The sequence below is a fragment of the Coffea arabica genome, chromosome 2e (assembly GCF_036785885.1).
Source record: "Coffea arabica cultivar ET-39 chromosome 2e, Coffea Arabica ET-39 HiFi, whole genome shotgun sequence".
Taxonomy (NCBI): Eukaryota; Viridiplantae; Streptophyta; class Magnoliopsida; order Gentianales; family Rubiaceae; genus Coffea; species Coffea arabica.
In genome coordinates, this window is record NC_092313.1 from 6,954,906 (window position 1) to 6,976,323 (window position 21,418).

The 21,418-nt window shown below is 39.2% G+C and overlaps 5 protein-coding genes and 1 long non-coding RNA gene across 10 annotated transcripts; all 6 read right to left on the reverse strand.

Annotated features, from left to right (window-relative positions):
- Nucleotides 1-783: 783 nt before the first annotated feature.
- Nucleotides 784-3,427, reverse strand: LOC113730535 (uncharacterized). 2 transcript variants are annotated; one of them, XR_003458353.2, is made up of 3 exons: nucleotides 3,188-3,425; nucleotides 2,950-3,089; nucleotides 784-1,306 (listed from the first exon to the last, which is right to left on the reverse strand). It is a non-coding gene; the product is annotated as an uncharacterized lncRNA (long non-coding RNA). The 2 variants fall into 2 exon arrangements; XR_003458352.2 differs by lacking the exon at nucleotides 784-1,306 and having other exon boundaries at nucleotides 2,873-3,089; nucleotides 3,188-3,427.
- A 1,240-nt stretch (nucleotides 3,428-4,667) lies between these two features.
- On the reverse strand, nucleotides 4,668-6,947 carry LOC113728482 (protein SOSEKI 5-like). Its single transcript, XM_027252883.2, has 3 exons — nucleotides 5,757-6,947; nucleotides 5,594-5,663; nucleotides 4,668-5,460 (listed from the first exon to the last, which is right to left on the reverse strand). The coding sequence occupies exons 1-3, from the start codon at nucleotides 5,986-5,988 to the stop codon at nucleotides 4,797-4,799; spliced, it is 966 nt and encodes a 321-aa protein (XP_027108684.1). The 5' UTR covers nucleotides 5,989-6,947; the 3' UTR covers nucleotides 4,668-4,796.
- A 91-nt stretch (nucleotides 6,948-7,038) lies between these two features.
- On the reverse strand, nucleotides 7,039-10,339 carry LOC113730536 (phragmoplastin interacting protein 1). Of its 4 annotated transcripts, none has more exons than XM_072078536.1 (5): nucleotides 9,700-10,338; nucleotides 8,864-9,035; nucleotides 8,690-8,736; nucleotides 8,093-8,601; nucleotides 7,039-7,425 (listed from the first exon to the last, which is right to left on the reverse strand). In XM_072078536.1, the coding sequence occupies exons 1-4, from the start codon at nucleotides 10,212-10,214 to the stop codon at nucleotides 8,097-8,099; spliced, it is 1,239 nt and encodes a 412-aa protein (XP_071934637.1). In that variant the 5' UTR covers nucleotides 10,215-10,338; the 3' UTR covers nucleotides 7,039-7,425; nucleotides 8,093-8,096. The 4 variants fall into 4 exon arrangements, with proteins under 4 accessions (XP_071934637.1, XP_071934638.1, XP_027111068.1 ...); XM_072078537.1 differs by lacking the exon at nucleotides 7,039-7,425 and adding an exon at nucleotides 7,454-7,658 and having other exon boundaries at nucleotides 9,700-10,339; XM_027255267.2 differs by lacking the exon at nucleotides 7,039-7,425 and adding an exon at nucleotides 7,784-7,984 and having other exon boundaries at nucleotides 9,700-10,339.
- An 870-nt stretch (nucleotides 10,340-11,209) lies between these two features.
- Nucleotides 11,210-12,229, reverse strand: LOC113728483 (cytidine deaminase 1-like; the record flags this gene model as incomplete). The annotated part of the gene is made up of 1 exon (XM_027252884.2): nucleotides 11,210-12,229. A coding segment is annotated over one exon (927 nt), but the record flags the coding sequence as incomplete, so codon positions are not given.
- A 1,579-nt stretch (nucleotides 12,230-13,808) lies between these two features.
- On the reverse strand, nucleotides 13,809-15,121 carry LOC113729427 (aquaporin TIP1-2-like). The gene is made up of 3 exons (XM_027253726.2): nucleotides 14,853-15,121; nucleotides 14,418-14,668; nucleotides 13,809-14,312 (listed from the first exon to the last, which is right to left on the reverse strand). The coding sequence occupies exons 1-3, from the start codon at nucleotides 14,983-14,985 to the stop codon at nucleotides 13,938-13,940; spliced, it is 759 nt and encodes a 252-aa protein (XP_027109527.1). The 5' UTR covers nucleotides 14,986-15,121; the 3' UTR covers nucleotides 13,809-13,937.
- Nucleotides 15,122-16,418: 1,297 nt separating this feature from the next.
- On the reverse strand, nucleotides 16,419-19,471 carry LOC113730539 (receptor-like protein kinase THESEUS 1). The gene is made up of 2 exons (XM_027255269.2): nucleotides 19,340-19,471; nucleotides 16,419-19,185 (listed from the first exon to the last, which is right to left on the reverse strand). The coding sequence occupies exon 2, from the start codon at nucleotides 19,159-19,161 to the stop codon at nucleotides 16,660-16,662; it is 2,502 nt and encodes an 833-aa protein (XP_027111070.1). The 5' UTR covers nucleotides 19,162-19,185; nucleotides 19,340-19,471; the 3' UTR covers nucleotides 16,419-16,659.
- Between the last annotated feature and the right edge of the window lie 1,947 nt (nucleotides 19,472-21,418).

The following is a 21,418-nucleotide window of genomic DNA, read 5'->3' on the forward strand; positions in this document are numbered from 1 at the left end:
TTTTTAAGCTATTTCATTTAACGTATTAATCGTGTATACTGATCTCTCGTCTTAGTGCATGCACTTGCAGCAGATACATGAACTTTTCTTGTATTGACACTGATTCACGTAAGCTGCAGTGCGTCGTTTAGTTTATTTTATCAATAGTTATCTCGTGTCTAATTGATATTTAGATATACAGATGATTACTACTTATTGTGAAGTGTCAGTGCCAACAATTGGCTGTTGCGTTCATTCACAAGTAACTTGCAGTTGTCAAATCGATATTCTTCTCTTCAGCTACGACTTCTTAACGTGACTACCAATTCTATAATAAACTAAATCAGGTAGAGCCCATCTTACACCGAGAACGAAAATCCTACTAACATTTCTGACCCAAACAGGCGGGTTCAGGGTCGAGGTTGAGAGTAAAAGACTGTCTATTGTAACGTGTTTGTTCCAACAGTTCATACTAGATCCGTATCCGAGGGTAATTGAGTCTAGCAGACTCCTTAATCAAAAAGTAAAAGTTAATTTGACAGATCAAACCTAAAAGCATGAAAGCTAGTCCTCAACTTTCCCCGTGGTCACGCTCCTTTTTCTTCGGTTGATTGCATTCATCTCCTTGTCCTAGTTAACCATTCAAGTACGGTGATATAACCATTCTTTTTGACGATCTACAACTGTACCGTAGGCATCACCGTGATTGAGGTAGGGACTAGGGAATCTATTGCTCTTTGGAAGCACTGCAAGATGTGGACCTGAATCTGCTCCCCCAAGAAAACCCCCTATGATACTCAGAAGAACAGAAATAGGTTTTGGTTACCAAAAAATGTTCATCAACCTGTTCTAAAGCATATCTTGAACCATCCAATATTTGCTACAAGATAACCTTGGATATGGATGCCCAACCGCTATCATCTGTAGCCTATGATCATGAATCACACAATTACATAAATGGCGATAAAATCTCAAAACACTAATTTATAACTCAACTGTAACATCTCCTATATAAAGTAGATGACAAGCAAATCTTCATGGATCCCTAGATGGATTTTATGTTGCAGCAATCCAAAAGTGGGTGAAAATGTGGGAGAATTGAAGCGCCTTCCAAGTATCAACCAACGAAACATGTAGGCCAGGCTAGGACAGAAGCCATAGTAGGCACCACCAGCAGCCAACTATACCAGCACTGCACAGTGGCATGGCAACTGGCTGACCACAGAGATCCTTTTGGTGTGTTACACTGATTGCCAGTGTCCATTCAACCAATTAACACTCGTACATAGTTGCCATTGTCACGAAATTTCCAACAAGCATTTAGCTACTGAAATAGAGCGGTAATGTGCAGCATAACCATCAGAATTTAACAATTAACTTGGCTCCAAGTTATACTTTGAGCAATGAATTCAATAAAGAATCAGATGACCAATAAAAAATGCATAAATAAGTTCCACAAACATCCAAGTCCAACTAATGGACATGAAAGAAAGCCCACTGGATCCTACCAAAAAGTGCAGGAGTTTGTGCCAAAACCATGACTGTATAAATAACCAAAAGGTTTTCTCTTTTAATACTTGATGAAAATTTGACATCAAGAAAGAGCAATTTGGAACCTGTAGGAGGCATCACCTGATTCATACTCTATACTATGATCATTTCTATATTGTCTACTCCAAAAGTAATTGCACCTTATCTTTAACTTCTCTATCTAGTAGTTTTTGGCTTTGCAATCAAATTTACTTGTATGTCCAAATCCAGTAAAGCATGTGTCATACTCACTCAACAACTCTTCGTGTGATTTAATCTGATCATCAGTTATCAATTATTTAATTTTCCCTGGTTATCTATCACTCATTAACTTCAAAAGACCATTATCAAGGGTCAATCATTGAGTCCTTGCATAATCTTGCTCTCCCTAAATTCCGAAAGTCAACTTCAATTTGATCTCCAAACCGACTTTTTAACCGCAGATAGTGGACTTTTAAGTGCTAATAGGGGGTTGGGAGGGGAGTGGTTGGGGAAGAGGTAGATTATCTAAATGTATGATCAAATAAAGTAAGGGCGGATTCACCAAGGACGTAATGTGTCTGCCTCATAGAAAGTTTACAAAGAAAACAAACTACCACAAAAAAATGTACAACAATCAAAGTATGCTCATTAATCGTTAAGCAGATTTTCTATTTGGGCCCATCAGCAAGTCAGCTATTTTATTCCTTCCAAATCGAAAGTCTTTCGACATTTTCCCAAAATATTAAACTGAAGTACGTTTAAACTAAAGTAAAATAAGCTTAATCTGGAGCTACTAGATTTTACTTTTGACTCCAGGATTACAAAACAGGAAAAGAATAATATCATCAAAGAAGCATTTTTTATCCATTTAATCATCTTACTTGCGCATAACATGTGACTTCAAATTAGCCAAGTGCACTTGAAGATGCAAGATTTATCATTCATACACCCAGCCACATGACTAACATATCCACCGAGTACTTCTTTTGTAGAGAGACCAATAACAATCACATTGAATTAAGGAATTAAAGCTAAAGACTGCTAGGATAATTCACCATCCGTGTGATCACCTGTAAAATCTTATGCTCAAATCAAGTAAATGCTTCAGTAGTTGTCATGATTATACCAGCCAAAAGTCTGAATTTTCACGCAGAGCATAGATGCCCAAAAGAGACCCTCAATCAATATTTTCTGGAAAACTCAAGACCAAACTTCTCGAGTCGAGAATTAGCATTTTACAAACCATGAATTAACAGCACACCTAAGATAAACAATATAATCATCACATCCACCTTACAACCAGGCAAAGCATAAGCTAGAACTAAACAGAAATTTACTCGTAATAAATCATAATAAGTAACAGGGCTCGGTCAATGCACAATTCTTAGAATATTTTCACTATTATTAACTTGAATATGAGCATCTAGGGACATAAAAAAGCATCACATTTGAACTCACAAGTAACAAAGACAGTAATTTGAGCAAATGATTCAACTAGTGATGATTTTCAGCTAATTCCTGCTTTGATCTTTGTCCTGCTCTACATTTCCAAACTTCTGCTTGAAAGAATCTTGCCTCCGTAACCACATCATATGTCCCTGATCACATTTTACCGTTACCAAGATATGAATTCAAGTCCACTCCATCAGAAAATACAATTTATTCACAGCGTATTTGAATGAAATGGAGGCAATACCTGGAGAGCAGCGGCCCAAACAATAAGGGCAGAGGCGAACCAGAACCGTTTATCCTTTAGAAGCAGCTTAGCTTCGAATTTCTTGGATTCCATTCGTACCTAAAACCCTAAACCCCAATTACTACTACTTGATTTCGCATTTGACCCCGTTATCACTGGTCTATTGTAAAATTCGGTCCTAAAAAGAGATTCGGTCGGTTCAGATCGGTTAAATAAAAAACCCAAAATCAAATAACCTCCTGCTGCAAAGACGAACGTTTGCTTTCTTATCCTGGCGCACAATCACGAGTATTCACGACTCACTGGTGCACCGTTTGCGCTTTCCCGTAAGCAGGAGTGTGTAGAACTTGAAAGCGTATCTAGAAGCACGTGAAACTCGCTTTTGCTGAGAACGCTTTTCTCTTTCCGTTTTCTCATCCCTTTTTTTTTTTTTTTGGTAATTCCATTTTCCTGTCCTCGTATCTTGCCTGTTTTTGCCTTTTATGGTTTATATATTTTGTATGAAGTAATATGTTTATTTACCCAGAGCATAAAAAAATGTTTATTTACCAAGCATAATTTTGGTTATTTATCTAACCTACAAACCCATCGCTACCACTTCCCAACAAGTAAAATGTACTATTAATTTTCATACACAACTTTAACCCATAGGTAAGACGAGAAATTTCTTTACCAATATTCTCATTTTTCTGTTCTTTTTAGCCTTTTTTTTTTTGGCTTTAAGTCCTCATAAGATAGAGCACCACAACCATTTCCATTCTCATTGAAAACTAATTTAAGATCTATCTATTTACTTTTATGTACGCCCATCCATGCAACATGCAATGCCATAGAAAATAATAAGCTAACGAAAAAAATCAAATCCAAATGCTCTCAACATTAATAAGCTTTTGAATGAAGGTTACTTTTCGTAAAAATGAGAAACAAATTAACCGAGGAAGCCCAAGGGTGAAGGTACAATGGTGTGGTAACGATGAATGCAATGAAAGGTCACATATCTCATGGATTATTTTCTCTTGTCATTGGTCATATAGTCCATTTAACCTTAAAAGGCCCAATACAATTTTACAAGCAACAAAACTTTTTTTCCCCACCAAAAATGAGTATCCCATACGATGAATTATGATCATTGAGCTTAAAAGAACTGGATTAAAAAAAAGGAAAAAGAAAAATACGATACTTTCAAAACTAACAAGTTTTATACCTTTTGAATCCCTTGTCTTCCTAAATACAAATCTAAAAGCATTTTAGTTGTTTTGTGTTGGATTCATATAATGTTTAACTCTCTAATCACGGCTCATCCCATTGTTGATGACGGTACAAGCGTAAATCCAAATCAAGAGCATTTTAGTTGTTTCGTGATGGATTCATATATGTTTAACTCTATAATCACGTGTCATTGTAAGTATATTCGAGGGCATTGTAGGGATTTTATCGACACGATTGGACCAATATGATAATCATCTTGCAATGCCAAATCTAGATGGAAAGGGACATCAATAATCATCTTTTAAACTTTAAAGGGGATGATCGGCGGCACATTAACATGTTTTGAAGGGCTTAATAAGAAGTAAACCTTTCACGTTACATTATTGCAATTTGCAGAACCTTATAGGTTCCCTACATGGCGTAACACCGTGCTTCCAAATTTCACGCCCATCAAATACCCCCGCCTTTCCTTTTTCTTCATTGAACCGCGATCCTTAACCGCGATCGACGATCCACAAGTAATCAAGTGCATCAAATTCAGAACACGAGAAGGCTTGATTCTCCCACTGGTGCACCCATTCTCAGCCGTCCGACGATCATCGACTCCAGGACATCGTTCGACGGCTCTAGATCCACTCACACCGTCCAATCCTTCTGAGCTAGGCATCGACGGGGGAGACAGTTCTTCCCTACACAACTCCACGCTCTTGTTAAAGTACTCCTCCCGCAAACTCCTACTCAAACGTCGCTTATCCTCCGTCTGAGTTGCCATGTCAGCTAGCTTACCTCCGAGTTCGCGACTCGACTCGCACTTGTAAACTCGGTACTCGTTGTTTTTGAAAGAACTCGCAGTGGAATTATCAAAGGAACCCCAGGACCGATTTTCCTTCCTTCTCGAGTAAGAAGAGGAATCGTGAGCATCGTTTTTGGTTGGTTGGAGTGATCGGACGATGGGTGAGGAATGCAGCAGCTCTGATCCCTTGAGAATGTAATCGCGATCGTTGGTTGGTTGAATCAAATCGTCCTCCGTTAAGTCCTGCCACACGTACCCATTCTTATAGTTCCTGTTGTCAAATATTCGGCAAAATTTCGTTCATACAAATATATGTTCCAAAACATGAGTTGCTCGGAATAAAATAAACTCATCTCATCTGAATTCGAGCTTAGGAAAATTATAGGATATCTTTTATGGTGTACCTTTTGGAGGACCACGAGTACATATGAGCCATGCCATTTCCTCTGAGAAAATTCAATTTATTTATGACATCTGCGAAGAAGCAACAAACCCAATTTGATTTCATTTATCAAAGAAGGAAAGAAAAGCATAAAGTGAACCCACAGAAGTATGAAGACGAGGTACCTCTTAGATAAAGGCCGTGAGAGGAAGAGGGGGGAACTTGGATGAAATGAGGGTGCTCGAGGTGGCCATTTCTGGCGAGGTAGTAAATGACGGGGACTTTCCCGTCGAGAATGGAGTTGAATTTTGGTTGTTCGGAACATATCTTAGTTCTCTCAGGACTCCTATCTGATCTCTCATTCCATTTCTTGGGCATCAACAGCTCTGTACTAGGCCTGGAATTAGCCACTGCCATATCCACCCAACTTTCTTACCCCAGATCAGAAGGGGAAAAAAAATAGGAAATCTGAAGAGTTTTAAACTGTAGAGGAATCCCACTTGGCCGTGTACATGAATAGATGTTGTAGTAGGTATATGTAGGAAGAGGAAGAGTGGAAGAGAAATATGCGAGGGGGACAAGGGCTTAGGAAAGAGAGGAAGGTGGCGGGTAAAATCAGTTGAGATTTGGAAGCCAATGCCCCGTACAGAATTCCACTTAACTAATTTCTGAGCCTTAAGGCAGGCTGGGTTTTGGCCCTTTTGGGGGCTGGGGGACATGTAGTAGCTAACCAACAAACCATGGGTCTTAATACCCGCCGCAAATCCGGTGCTAAAATTCATGATTTCCTGCTGAAAATTGAACTAGTCTATAGTAGCTGCTAGTATCCATCCTCTTTCGGATCTGTGTCTTTTGGTAGCCAATGATCCTACAACAATACCAATTCTTTTGGGACGGTCACAATACAGTTTAATTAATAGCAGCACAATTTATGTGGAAATTAATTAGTAGTAGCAGTACAGCGCATGTGTTAGTATATAAAGTCTTAAAAAGATTTGAAGAATAAAAGTTTGGGACGTCTGAACAGTAAGGGTGGGTGAGTTTGTCGGTTGTAAGTTGTTTTTGATGTTACAAATAACTATAATAATGATAAGAGTACTCGATACTTGTTGGTGCATAACGAAGTTGAAGAACTTTCTTGCTTCTAATCTTGGGCAACCTTCAATTTTTATCAAATTTCTGGCAGTAGTACTTATATTAGAAAATATCCCAACTAATATTGATTAGCTTGTATCATCGAGGGGTTGAAATTGTTTCTTCTGTTCCAAAAAAAAGAAAGTAGAAATTAAGAAGTTCTTTTTAGTCTGAACCTATTAATTTAAGATAACAAGATAATTTGGAGAGGGTATTGAAACATGATGCAGAGCTAGGATGAAGATAGGGGAAGAAGTCAAATTACCTAGGTAGAATTTGGACGAAGACTGGTGTGCTGCTCGGGGGTTGTAAAGAGAAGATCACTCGGAGAAATTCGACATGAAATAGGAGTATTTCTTGGGTAGTAGCCCGTTGACCCCTAGGAGTTCATTGTAGGGGAGAATGCCAACATCAAAGGGGAAAATTTCCAACACAATGGTTGTGAATCAGGACCTGTGACTAGAAAGGCGACTCACGGGCCAAATTCACAAAAAAAACAACTAAGCTCCCTAGTTTCCAGTTTCCAGTTTCCAAAGTCAAAGCCAAGCCACCCGTGAAACTGGGGAAGGAATTTATATTTTGAGGACTAAGAGGAGGAGTCTCTGTGCTTTCTCAGACTCCAATTTCAGTGTGATACGAGACAGATTCTACAATGCAATAAAACAGAGAGCTAAATCATCTTATGCCTTCCAGCTCCTTGGACCTCGAGAGCCAGTCCGCCTGCAGCATTTGGCACAATCTTTGCTTTAGTCCACTTAAAACATTACTTTTGCAGTTTCAACTTCATACCAGACATCATAACTAAAAAAACTCTTCTATGCCTCTTAGTGCCATATTATAGAGTCCGCACAAATTCATTAGAACGGTACTTGCCACTTTGTGTCATTGCTTGTGTGTTTGCACTTCGGCCAAATTCCATTGGTTTGTGACCTCAAAAATTGATAAGAAGATGACTGCAAATGGCAAATCGAGACTGAAACTAACATTTAATTACTAACACAGCACGTAAACTCACGTTGGGCTGTCTTTCAAAAACACGTACACTTCCCAACACGACTGCCTTGATGCAAAATGAAAGTTAAAAACAAAAATGGAAAAGAATTGAATATACAATTCTACAAAGTACCAGCAGATCAAATGGAGTAGTTTTACACTGACAGGAATAGTAAGACTTGCCTATCCCTAAAGCACAAAAATGATGAAAATTTTCTTGCACGCTGCGTAACATAGAACGTTTGAAAAATCAACAAAATTGGGACTCCAACTTGTTAAGGGATTCCTGAAACAATGCTGAAAAAAATATTTAATTTTAAAAGAAAAACGCATATGACTTCTTGGACCTTATACAATTGAAACTTGAAGAAAACTACAAGGTTAGATGTCTTACAAAATTAACTTGTTTGAAGACTCGTTTGGTCAGCTGCTTGCTTCTTTGGGCAAGAAGATGAAAGGTGGCCACGCTCTCCACACTCGTAACATGTCCTCCTCCGAATCTTCCCGCTAACAGCAGTCGCACCATCACCAACAGCTTGATTAATTTCTGGTAACAGTTTTGTCTTATCTTCTGATCCTTTCTTTGGAACAGCACACGATATTCGAATGGGTCTTCCACAAACAATCTTCTGATCCAATTTCAATGCTGTGTTCAGGGAAAGACTATCTGAAAAATCCACATGGGCATAACCTTGGAAATCTCCTGTTTCTTTGTCTTCACCAAAACGGATGGACGTAATATTGCAGACTGAAAAAAATTTCCTCAAATCATCTTCAGTGATATCCCAGGACAAATTTCCAATGTAGATCCTATTGTACCCCTCCACAATTTTAGGAGCAAAGTTAGACGTTTTGGTAACTCTAGCAGATTTGTAAGGTTGAATTTTTAGGAATAGGCCTCCCCTGCAAGATGTAGTAATCTCTTCAGCATGACAAAAAACAACATTAACTTTTATAGGAACTAAAGAAAGTCTTTATAAGTTTTACTTACATGTCAGACCCATCAAGGGCCAACGCTCTCCTTGCTGCAGCTTCAGTCTGCAATTGGTTAACAATGAGACAAGGATTCCACAACAAGCTATAAATACGAACTGTCTTCATGGACACTGAAGTGTAACAAACAAGCAATATTTTACCATCATAACCACATCACTACAGAACATACCTTGAAACTAATGATGGCAATCCCTCTGAATTTTCCGCTCTCTGGAAACTTCATACAGTCAATTTCAGTTATGGTGCCACAACCTTCAAAATAACTCCTAATATCATCTTCACTCGAGTAGTATGGTATACCTCCAACATAAACTTTAGTACCGGCATCCAAACTTCCTTCACTGCAGTAACAATAACACAAGAGAAAATGAAGAGCAAAGAAAATATAATAAAATCAATGGCAGCTCAGTATCGTGAGATCACATGTAACTAAATGGTCCCTTAGCTCAAACCTTGCAAATGCAAAAAATTCTACCAATTATTGACAATTAAATCCATGAAAAATTTGTACGGAAGCTCCTAAACAAAGACATGATCTTTGCATTACCAGACTGATAATTAACACCCATCTAAACCAGTTAGCAAAGGCAACACCTTTTGATGACTCAGTTTCTTGAGTAAGATATCTAACTTATTATTTCAAGTTTCTTCTCTAGACCTTCCACTTCGGTTTTTGACATAGACAATCACTATAAAACTAGTGCAAAAGGGTGTCCAACAACCGATGAATTAGCAAATAACGACTTGGAAAAGAGGTTGAAAAACAGCCAGCAACTATGGCTGTCAACAGCCTCAAACTTCAATGTCAAAATAATAACACATAAATCATCATTTAACTCCATGAGAAATGTTTAGCATTGTTCATATCATTCCAAAAAAGCAGAAGCCAACAAACAGATAGATAGATAAATAAAATTACTTCAGCTGATGACTAAAATAGCAGAACCGTTTAAAAAAGAAGATGGATTCATCGAAACAAATTGCGAACTATATTATCTAACATACCTATTATCATAATCAACCCTCTGTGTTAAATCTTGGTCATCAATCACACCGGCCTCAGTTCCCAAGCTCTCCTGCACCTCTCCATTCTCCTCCACTTCTTTCCCCTTCCTCTCTTTCTTCTTTTTCTTCTTCTTCTTTTTCTTCTTTTTGCTCAACTTTTTCACCTTCTTCACCTCCCCATTTTCCAGTTCCTGATTTTCATCTCTTTTCCTTTTGTTTTTCCTCTTTTCATATTCAGCCATACCCCCTGACCCAGCATCTTCGTCTTTATTCAATTTCTCATCATTTTCTTGCAAAGAAGGTGCCTTTTGTCTGCGTTTTTCTCTCTTTGACAATCTGGGCTTCTGGGATGCTGACTCAAGAAGGGAATTGAGAGATTTTTGGGTCCCTAAATCTAGGTATTCCGGGTTCTGGAAATTTTTGTTTATGGATTGGTTTTGAGCTTCTGAAGCTGCCAATAATTCAGCTTTAGCCGCTCTAAGCTTCTGCTTTAGCTTCTTATTCGACAAAACCATTCTCTTCAATCGCCTGTAACGTTCGGGGATTTGGAACCCCAACTAGAGACCAATGAATTTGGGGCTGCTTGAGGGTTTTAGCAGAATCCGAATCACAAACCCCTAAAAATGCCAGTCAGTTCACTTGTAAAACGATGCGTTTTGATTTTTACTGATTTTCTTAATTTGTCCGAAAACGATACAAAATTTTCTTAATTTTTAATTTAGACGTGTCCATTTGTCAAGGTATATTTCGCTTGTATCACAATTACAATTTCTTTTTTTTTTTCAGGAATACAACTACAATTTCTAATTCATTTTTTTATTTTTTAATTATTTTTTATTTCACATGCATCATATCATAAAGGAAAAATTATTCAATTGGCCCTTGAACTCTTTGTCTAGGTAAAAATAAGCCCCTCATCTATTTTTTGATGACTTTAAGCCCTCGAACTTGTAAAATTGAACACCCGTGACCCTTTTAACCAGTTTCTCCGGTTTTGCAACCGGAAGGCCAATTCACACGAATGCCAGTGTGCTTCTTCAAAGGGTATTTTTGTCCGCATCTTCTAAACAAAAGGGAACAACTCCTCCTTCTTCCTTCCATTTCTGCAAAACCCTCGTTGCCGCCGTTCTCTCTCTCCTCATTCTCTGCAGGAGAGTGATACCACTGCTCTCAAGAATCTCTCCACTAGCAGAGTCATAGCTATTCCTTCGACTGCCCAATTCTCCTCCACTCTAGACACCAGTCCTATTAAAATTAGTCGCTAAAACACTATTCTCATCCAAACTTTCCAGTAGAGATGCCATTGCAGCTGCTATTCTCGGCGAGACCACCACATCCATAAGCGCAGGAAGTAGGAGCGAGTTCAAGTGAAGAGATCACATAGCAATTGCAATGATACACATATAGCCTATGCAACTAGGATCCCATGAAAACAGGAAACACACACACACCAAAAACAAAATTTATAGAAACGAAGAACTTAGATTCTCAAATATTATTGACTCATCCCTTCACTTGCGATTGAGATATCTGACGTACAAAATCCACAATTGCAGGCAATTCAATCACAACATCTACCCTGAATACTATTTGTTACCTCAGATCATTCTGAAGCTTTTTTACATCCATTCTCAACAGAAGAGCAATGATACACCCTAAACTCACATTTAGGTGAGACCCTCTTAAACAGCAACCTCGTCGTATCCTCATGACTGACTTTAGCACCTTCCCTCTCCACCAGAGCTGCCGCCACAATCCTCTCGTATCCACCTCCTCCCCCAGCTATATACGCCGCCAGTGCAGCCTGAACCGGCCCCAAACTCGGATTATATGCTGCAGACTCGATATATGATCCCCTGCACACTTTCCCTTCGGGATCCATCAGGGCCACCCCGGATGAGCACCCGCTATACGGTGCATGTGACTTGATGGCAGCCTCCAAGGCTTCTATCCTCGGAAGGGCCTCACTTTCTTCCAACTCTCCGTAAAACCCATTGCTTAAATTTTTAAAATTCCCATCAAGTTCGGATTCTTTTGAATAGCCATTGCACAAATTTGCGTGTTTTTGGGAAGTATCAAAAGATAGCCCATTGCTATGGGGTTCGAGGAGGAGGGGAGATTCTTTATCCAACAGATCACAGGGGCCAAATGGGTTGGTTAAGAATTCCAACAATGGCTTAAAGGGGAGGGGAGATTTTGAAAAGTTTTGATTTGGGTGGTCGGAGGTGATGAGGATTTGAAGAGAGGAAGAATCCCGGAGTTCTTGGAAGAACTGGCGGCAGTGGCCACAAGGGGCAGCGGAGACGGCGAGAGCAATGAGGCGAGGGCAACCATGGACGGCGAGGTTGTTGCAGAGGAACTGCTCTACGTGGACGGATTGATTTAAGGGGAGACCAGAGAACTCGAGATTGACGCCTATAAAAATGCAGCTGTCGGAGCCAAGGCCGACGGCCCCGACGGAGAATTTGGAGATTGGAGGACGAGCAAGAGACTGGGCTGGTTGAACCAAGGTGGGGAGGAGGTGGAGGAGTTATTCCCTTTTTGCTTAGAAGATGCGGACAAAAATGTCCTTTGAAGAAGCACACTGGCATTCGTTTGAATTGGTCTTCCAGTCGCAAAATCGGAGAAACTGGCTAAAAGGGTCACGGGTGTCCAATTTTACAAGTTCGAGGACTTAAAGTCAGTAAAAAATAGATGAGGGGTTTATTTTTACCTAGACAAAGAGTTCAAGGGCCAATTGGATAATTTGCCCTATCATAAAAAGTATTATAGTAATGATTTCAAATAATATCTCAAATAATCTCTTATCCAAACACACTCATAATTTAAATATTAAATTATTAAAAATAAAGTTAATTAGGAAAATGATATAAATATAAGAAAGAATAATAATTGATATTTTATGTATTCTTATGGTTAGTAAGTTAGATTTTTGTTTTCTCTAAAAAAATTTGGAAGTAACTATTTCATCAATTTATGACAGAGGCTAAAATGGAGATTTTACCCTTTTTTTTAAGGGTCAAATCAAATTACACAAAGTGTGAGCAAATCCGATTTTCAAAAAGCCAATAATCTAGATTGTGCCATACCATCTCATTAAGTAGTGTAACACAATCTACACTATTAGATTTTTGAAAATAGGGTCTATCCAAATTTTGGTCCAAGGCAAATACACCTGAAAAGTGCAAAAATAGGGTCTATCCAAATTTTGACCCAAGACAAATACACCTGAAAAGTGTGTATCATGGCGTACGTGGTAGACTTTAAGAAATCCTTTTGAAGTTTTAGTGGGGTGGAAAGTTAAGGGTTCAAATTTTGTCTTCCATTGCCACTATACGTGGCTTTACCAAAAAATTCATATGGTGCACAGTACACCTATCTAATCCGAAAGTGATTTAGTCTCGATCAGTACTCAAATTGGTCCAGTTAGACCTTCCCTTAAAATAGGTTATAATAAGAGTAGGAGTAGAATAGATAGTGTTAATTGACAAAAAAAAAAAAAAGGGGTCACATTGGTTGACGTGACTACAGGCTACTCACCCTCATTTGCTGAAATTACACTAACCTCTCCCCTCAATTTTAACAGTCAAGTGTAAATTATATTTCATATAAACATATTTCGGAGAAATTTTCATAAGTTTATCTGGAGTGAATTCTAATTTTGTACATATTTCCTTATACTTTACAGTTAGAGTGACTTCTTATCAAGGCTAACAAAAAGGAAATTTTGCTAAGGTATTATTAATTCTCAGTTACAACTTGCAGCTTACAAGATAGTATACTACAATTTAAGAAAAGATAAAGAGTAATTACAAAGCTTAAAGATGTCTCCATAATATAAAAAGGTTTTCAAAGTTTGTTACTTGTTATTCTCCCAGTATGCAATTTAACAGCCGATTAGTTATCAAACGCACTATGGAGTTTAAACTTGCAAACAAAAAATAAATAAATCAAAAATGAGGAAGGAAAAGAGGAAACTGTATTAATCTACTAATACCGCAATTGAGGAAAGTCCAGTCTGGGATACTCTCCACAAATATCATGCACGTAGCAGAAAATTATACTACCATATTTAATTGCTGACATACAAGAAAAATCAAATAAAGCAACCTCTCTCGATTCGATGCTTAACCTTCTCATCTTTCTTTAATTTATTTTACTCCCTCCCCTGAATTAATGACAAAATAGAGAAATCAAAATTGCAAATACCAAAACTCAGAAGGATATATATTCTTGGCCTAATGATCTGTGACAGGTAACCGTTCATGGGTGCTGTCACCCATGAAGATGTTATCATAGACGAGGGCTGCAATGGCAGCACCAAGCATAGGGCCTGCCCAGTACACCCACTGGTGAGTCCATACGCCACTCACCACAGCCGGTCCAAAGGAGACTGCAGGATTCATGGAAGCTCCATCAAAAGCACCTCCAACCAAGATATTAGCTCCCACGATGAACCCAATTGCAAGGGGTGCAACCACACCTATATTTCCCTTCTTGGGATCAACTGCAGTAGCATAAACCGTGTAGACTAGGCCGAAAGTCATTACAGCCTCCAGTACCAATGCATTCCCCACTGATACACCAGATGATAACGTGAATGCAGATGTTTCCTGATCAAATAATTTTCAAGAAACTCGAGTGATTAATACTGAGAGGGTTTAGGAATTTATATGATCCAGACATGATTGCATGATCATGAGAGGTGATGGGCTTACTAATCCGCCGGTAGCGAGTTTGAGAAGCAAGCAGGCCACAGTGGATCCCAGTAACTGTGCTATCCAATACGAGATGCTTCTGAGCAATGTTATGTTACCCCCAATTAAGGCACCAAAGGTGACAGCAGGGTTGACATGGCCTCCGGAGATGTTTGCACCGATCGAAACAGCCACGAAAAGTGCATATGCATGCGATATTGCTGCAGCTATTAGCCCCGATGCTGTTTGTGGTCCGTTATTCGTGAGTTTATCTGCCAACAAAAATTTAAGGCATTTTAGTATTTGAACGGTGCCTTATGGCCAATTCTTTCTCATCAATAGATGATCCTGGTCTTTTACTCAATGAATCTCACAAATTCAGCATACATTTAAACCCATTACCGTATAATGTCAATATAGAGCGGGTTAATCCTATTATTGATAATGAGAACTTACTCAAAGCCATGCCAGAGCCTTCGCCAGCAAAAACGAAAATGAGCGTGGAGAAGAACTCAGCAGCTGCTGCTTTAAGTGCATCTGGATGGCTTGCCTCTCCCGGTGTCCCTATTGCAATTCTGTAGATGGGCATTTTTGCAACTTCTGCTGCTCTGCTTTTTCAATCAATCAAAGATCAATTCTAGCAGTAAATTTTAGCTTGCAGCCCTTCCTCTTTTATTCACTATATTGATCTACACCTGAGTTAAGAATAGTTCAATAATCTCAACTTATATAGCCGACAAAAAGGGCTTTGGAAACGTTACAATCGGGTAATGAGCCTAACTGAACAAGTCTATAACTTCGTCCCACAAGTGCCACTTGTCTGGTGATGATTTAGTCCACGCCCTCCTCTGAACTTGGAGAGCCAATTAAAAGTGCTGTGGTGAGGTCCAAGTTCCAGATTGAGTGTGTAGTAATGTCCTATTTCAGCATTTGAATCTCATGTGGGTTTACAAATGGGCGGCTTTGTAATTGGCTCTGCAAAATCGACCGTACAGAAATTTTGACTGTATTTATGCTCTAAAAGATGTACTACGACAAATAGCATGTGTATTCTTCTAATAAAAACTCCACCAGACATAATTTTCTAGCTTTGGGAGACCTCCTTTAATGGTAAGATGCTGATGGGAGATCATGATTCAACTATGAGGAATACCATCTTACCCAGAGCCTACCATTATAGTTTAAGTCCAAACTTGGTACTTTTTTCTAAAACCAGTGGTTTCACCCTGTCAATTGGGAAATCATAATTTGCTTACGGACTCTCCTGGATAACTAAAAAGTAGTGCAAAATTCACTTGGAATCTCTTCTAAAGCGAATTTCTCTTCCATTCCTGCTATTCCTCGTAAGATCTGGAATCCTCTTTAAGGTTCTGAATGCCACTGATAAAGAACCTGTATTGATAGATATCAGTTATATACTTAGTTATCACTATTAGGCTCCTTTTATGGTGTAAAGAATCTAGTTGCTTTGGCCATCATGGCGATGCATTACTATGAGCAAGTCATGGCCTAGGACGCTTCTTTTAGACTTGAGCTCTGAGAAGTACAATGGGCAATACATGAACCTCATAATTCTGCAAAATTATTACACTGCAAAAGCTAATCAGAGCTTGCACAGCCATCATCTAACCAATTCTTTTGAACTCTTAATAGTAACATTCACAGGTGCTAGTACCTTTTTCTTTGCAATGTCATTAATACTCACACGTCCAACTAATTTTCTTGATCTGAATTCTCTCTTTTCCTTCATCTTTTGTACACTAGATAGCAGGAATCAGGCGACTTACATTATGGTGTAACCTAGGGATCTCAATAGCTTTTGGATGTGGTTGGCAGGAGCTCACTATATGGTTCGCCAGTTTGCCATCAGGTTTTAATTCGGGAAGCTAAAATTTCTGTACATATTTTTTAAGTACTTTTATTTGATAAGGAAGTTGACTTTATGAATATGCAGAAGAATATGTTTGGTGAACCCTGTAAGAGCTCTACAACACTTGCGACAAACTTTATGAAGAGAAGTCATCTAAAGTCACCCTGGAGAGCAAATGGGGTTCAATTCAGAATCTAATACGAAGTTCTCAGCTATCAATCAAAAGTTACTATCATTTGATCCACAAAGAGATGAATGTATGTGCGTATACTATAATGATAAAGATCGATAGCTACTTTCTTAACCTATGCAAGCTAAATCTTACATTTGAAACAGCAAATGTAGAGAAATGAACATATTTAGTTATGCAGCTGAAGTAGTTCAGATCTCTCCTTATCTACCCTTTGGATTTATCAGCTGGGAGAACACTCCAGTAGAAGTGGTGGCATCAGATTCTTGGTTGCTGACAATGTCAATGTCATCACTGTCAACAGACTCGACACGAGGTATCCATCCTGGTACCTCTGGGATGTGGTTTGCACTATTATCATCTGGCACTGATTGAGCAGAAGCCTCTTGAAGCTGAAGAGCATACTCCAAGTTCCACAGAACATCTCCCATTGTTGGCCTTTCATTTCCATACTCAGCTAAACACTTCTCTGTTGTTTCACCAAATTTTCTAAGTGAATCTGCGCTAATAGAGCCAATGAGAAGGGGATCTATTATCTTCTGCAATTGCCCCTTCTTCTGCCAGTGCATTGCCCATTCTGCAATATTTACTTGCTCTCTGGGAAGTGCAGGATTTATAGCTGGCCGAGCACACAAAACCTCCAGGAGTACTACTCCAAAAGAATAAACATCAGACTTCTCTGTCAACTGCTGCCTTCGGTAGTACTCAGGATCAAGGTATCCAAAGCTTCCCTTCACAGCAGTACTTACATGAGTTTGATCAAGTGTAGGTCCAAGTTTTGATAAACCAAAATCTGCCACTTTTGCAGTGAAATTGTCGTCCAACAATATGTTGGTTGTTTTGACATCTCGATGGATGACAATGTCTGCTGCTCCTGTGTGAAGATAATGCAGTCCTTTTGCAGCTCCAATGCATATTTCCAGTCTTCGTTTCCATGAAAGGGGAGGAAGATCTGATCCATACAAGTGCTTCCTAAGGGGTCCTCCAGCCATGAACTCATAGACAAGGATCATTTCATTCAGTTCTTCACAGTAACCTATAAGAGATACCAGGTGTCTGTGGCGAAGTTTAGAAAGCATCTCGATTTCTGTCCTAAACTCAATTAGTCCTTGTTGAGATTTTGGATTTCCCCTCTTGACAGCAACCACGACCCCATTGTCCAGCACTCCTTTGTAGACTTTGCCAAACCCACCCAGACCAATGACCAAGCTCTCATCAAAGTCCTTTGTAGATTCACGAATCTCAGAGAAAGCCAGAACACGCCCCAAGCCAAGTGAAGGTGTGGATGAAGCAAAACTACCTGCCGAAATTTTAGTATCTGAGTTCCCCATTTGAAAAGATAACCATGCCAGTGAATATTGCTTCGGCTTCTTTTGCCGTCGGGAACAGATAAAAGTAGCAGCTAAGATCAGCAGCAAAGCTACCAATCCTCCTACGCAAGCGAAGGCAATTAACATCACATGCCTGTTAGGCTTTGGCATCTTTGAACCAGTTGGACTCGCAGCAACATTTTCATCCAGGCTATCAGTAGGACCGCTCAATTTCATTATCTCCAAGCCATTCAGAATTGCATTGGCAGGGGAAGTCCCCTGACTTGTAGGGCCAACTTGAACAATAATTTGATTTAATCCCATAGAAACATTGAGAACAAAGTCTATGAAGTAAGCAGCTGACAATGCCATTGTCTTGCTAGAGATATCCAAGGAGTCTATGGCAGATTGATTGTTGAGATAGACATTAAAGACCAATGTATCAAGCGCAATACTTACAATATCGCAGAAATGCATCCTTATGAAATAATTGAATCCTTGTTCAACTCTAAATATCCATGTAATATTGAACTTCTGATCAATTACATTGGCATCTGCCATTTCTTGGGCCGTGGCATAAACCCAATTAGGAGCAATTTCAACCGAGGCTCCCGCAGGATACTCGATCAATCTGGGATCCTTGGAAACACTACGTGCACTAGCAGCATTCAAGAGAAATGGTATATCTGATTTCCAAGTTCTCCCCAGTGTATCATTTTTTGGTGTCAAAAGTGGACCTCCCATGTTAATCCTATGCACCGTCTCAAGAGCAACATGTGTTGGTATCACAAATTCCGATCCCTTGGGAACTGGAAGCGCACGGAAATCAAATTGGCCATCTGGCACAGAGACCACCTCTAGGCCATTAAGGAATGCAACAGAGCCACTCCAGGGAGACAATGTCAATACCAAATGTTCTGAACTTGATCCACCAATTTCAACTACATATTCTTTAACCATAGGGGAGCTACCCTCCAACTTTGAAAAGGAAAATCCATGTAGCAATGCAATCCCATTCGCCACAACTGAGAAAACTGCAGATTTCAAGTCGTATCTATCATCTTTAACAGGAAAAAGGTGTAACCTTAGCCAGTGCCGTCCAATTTGCCTAGTCCTAATGGTATACTTCGAAGTCCTAGTGAATATTCGGGCGGAATTGTATACAGCGGGTACGTCTGAGGCAGTGTTTGAAACCACGGAGTCTGAATTAGAAGACAAACTGACAACAGAATTTCCAAAATCAGGTTCAAACAATCTGCCATCATCAAGTTGTATTTCCTTGGTTGCCCCAAAGCTGATCAAGATTCTGTCTTTAGGACTGAAAAGAGAAGCTACTGAACTAAAACTGAAAGCCCATATGAAGCAGAGGAAAAGCAGATGATTCAAATGGCTCATTTTCTTGACGCGCAGCTGAATTTGCTAATGCATGAGGCAGAATGAAGATAAAAGACAGATCAAATTGGATTACCCTCTACAGAACACTAGTACTATCACGCTACGAAATAGACAGCTTAAACTAAAAATGGGACAAAGTTTTCAAGGAAAGACACAAGCTAAATGAGATGGAGCTTACCTGGTTATCCAAAAACCTGACGAGAAATCCAAAAAAGACAGAGATAGAAGGGAGACTGAAGAAGACTAGAGAACAGTAGTATTATGGAGTTTTGGGGGAGATAGTAATGAATAATGATGATAGTGACATGCTCTTGCTACTTTTCCCAAGATGTTGGTCTCTCCTCACTTACAGCTTGAGTGAAAGCATCACTCAGGACTACTGACAGCATTAAAGTCTCCAAGAACGAGTTGGGAAACTGTGACTCTTGATTACCACTAATACTGCTGCCAAAAGAAAGCGAAAAAAGTTAAACAACAGAACTAGGAGTATAACGAACTAACTAAGCTCAGTCAGTCAAACAACTGTCCAGCTCCAATAGGTTTTTAACTGTCTTTGTCCCTTGCATCGACATCAATCGTTGACCAACTGCCTTTTTTGGTTCTTGCTTGCCTGAGCAGGAGTTTCAACTGAGAGGCGTGAACTTGAAGGTTAAAGCAGAATATGGAATCATTGAACTGGCCTTTTTGCTACGCATTTGGCTCTTTCCAATTTCCGATAGAGCCCAAAGCTCAGAAGTTGTACTCCAACCATGTGCATGTGCATTATTAATTAAACTCATCCAGCGCTTAGCCCACCCACCTGTCTTTGGTATTTTGCCAGTATTTCTTGGATTGATCCCTGTGTTAAAGAGAACACATGGGGTACTTAACAAAACTTGTAAGTACATAAAATCCATACAAATTCTTTTAACGAGCTAAAGCATTTCCCTTCAAAAAATGAAGGTCTCCATGTCATATCATAAATTGCTTCATCCTGATTAGGTTAGGAGTTCAGATTTTGATCTCCAAAAATCACACTTCTTGTTGTGCTCAAGCATATGTTGTCTTGGAAATTCAGAGCGGAACAAGTAAAGGTATTTCAGGTCTATCCAAAACGTTCTTGAATACCTGAAAGGCAAGAATACAAGGCTGTAAGCCCGCAAAATCACGTGGCTGGGACATTATTTTGGACCTCAAATTAAAGTAGTTTCTAATAAAAGAAACTTTGTATTCCAACTGATAACTCTCTTCTTGCGCTACATTCTTGCGCTACATGCTGCATTGATTATTGAAAACGAGCACAACGCGGAGCCAACAACTACAAAAGAGAAGAATTATGACTTGTGACAGCCCCCAACCCCAAGAAAGATAATAATTAAACCCAAAAAAAAAAAAATCAAACGAGCAAAAGTTTTTTTTTTTTTTTTTTTTTTTTGCGCTATAAGTGGGGGTTCAAAACCCATTTGCAGAAAAAAAAAAATTTAAGGGTTATGCTAAAACACTCTCTTTGTCTAATAAAATCTGTGTACCTGCTAGCTCTTAATACAAAATCTCTTTAGCCCTTCTTTCTCCCGTAGCTTAGAATAGATAAGTTATACAATAATTTCCGAAAAGCTCAGTGATTGATCACAAGATTTAAAGACGAGTACAATTGTAGAAATCTAATCTAGTAGTACAAACTGAAGAAGCTTTTTGATGGGAGGAGCGAGCAAGCGCACGACACGCAACAGGGGTCGAGCACGTTCGCTGGGAGAGGTTAATAGCCCAATGGCATTTGGCCCCTCTGCAATCTTTCTCTTGTTCTTGCATTTGCCCCCTCCTGCACCAATGCACGTGCTACTGCTATATTCTGCTTCTGCTTCCACAGCTTCTTAGATTAGATCTTTTTTTTTTTTTCAATCATCGTCCTTATTCCTGTTCTATCCTAATTTAACTACGATGAGTCTCAACTGAGCCTACAGGGGATTGATGGGGACAGAACCACTACCGGATCACCTGTCTGAATTTTTTTTTTTTTTTTAAAAAATCGCATAATATAACAATTTGGTAAGAGGCAAGGTTTCAATCGTCTTGTTCTTCCAGCCCCACATTAGATCCTGCCTTATTCTTCCATCTACTGATTGGAAATATGTTCTTTTGGGGCATTTTGTCTTCTTGTTATTATGATGGAGTACTATGTTTCTTAAACAGGCCCAAGCCCAGAACAATTTGGGTTTCTGTCTGGCGAGTGGCTAGCCCAATTGAATTCTGAGGACGCCTAAGCACTATTTTTAAGGAG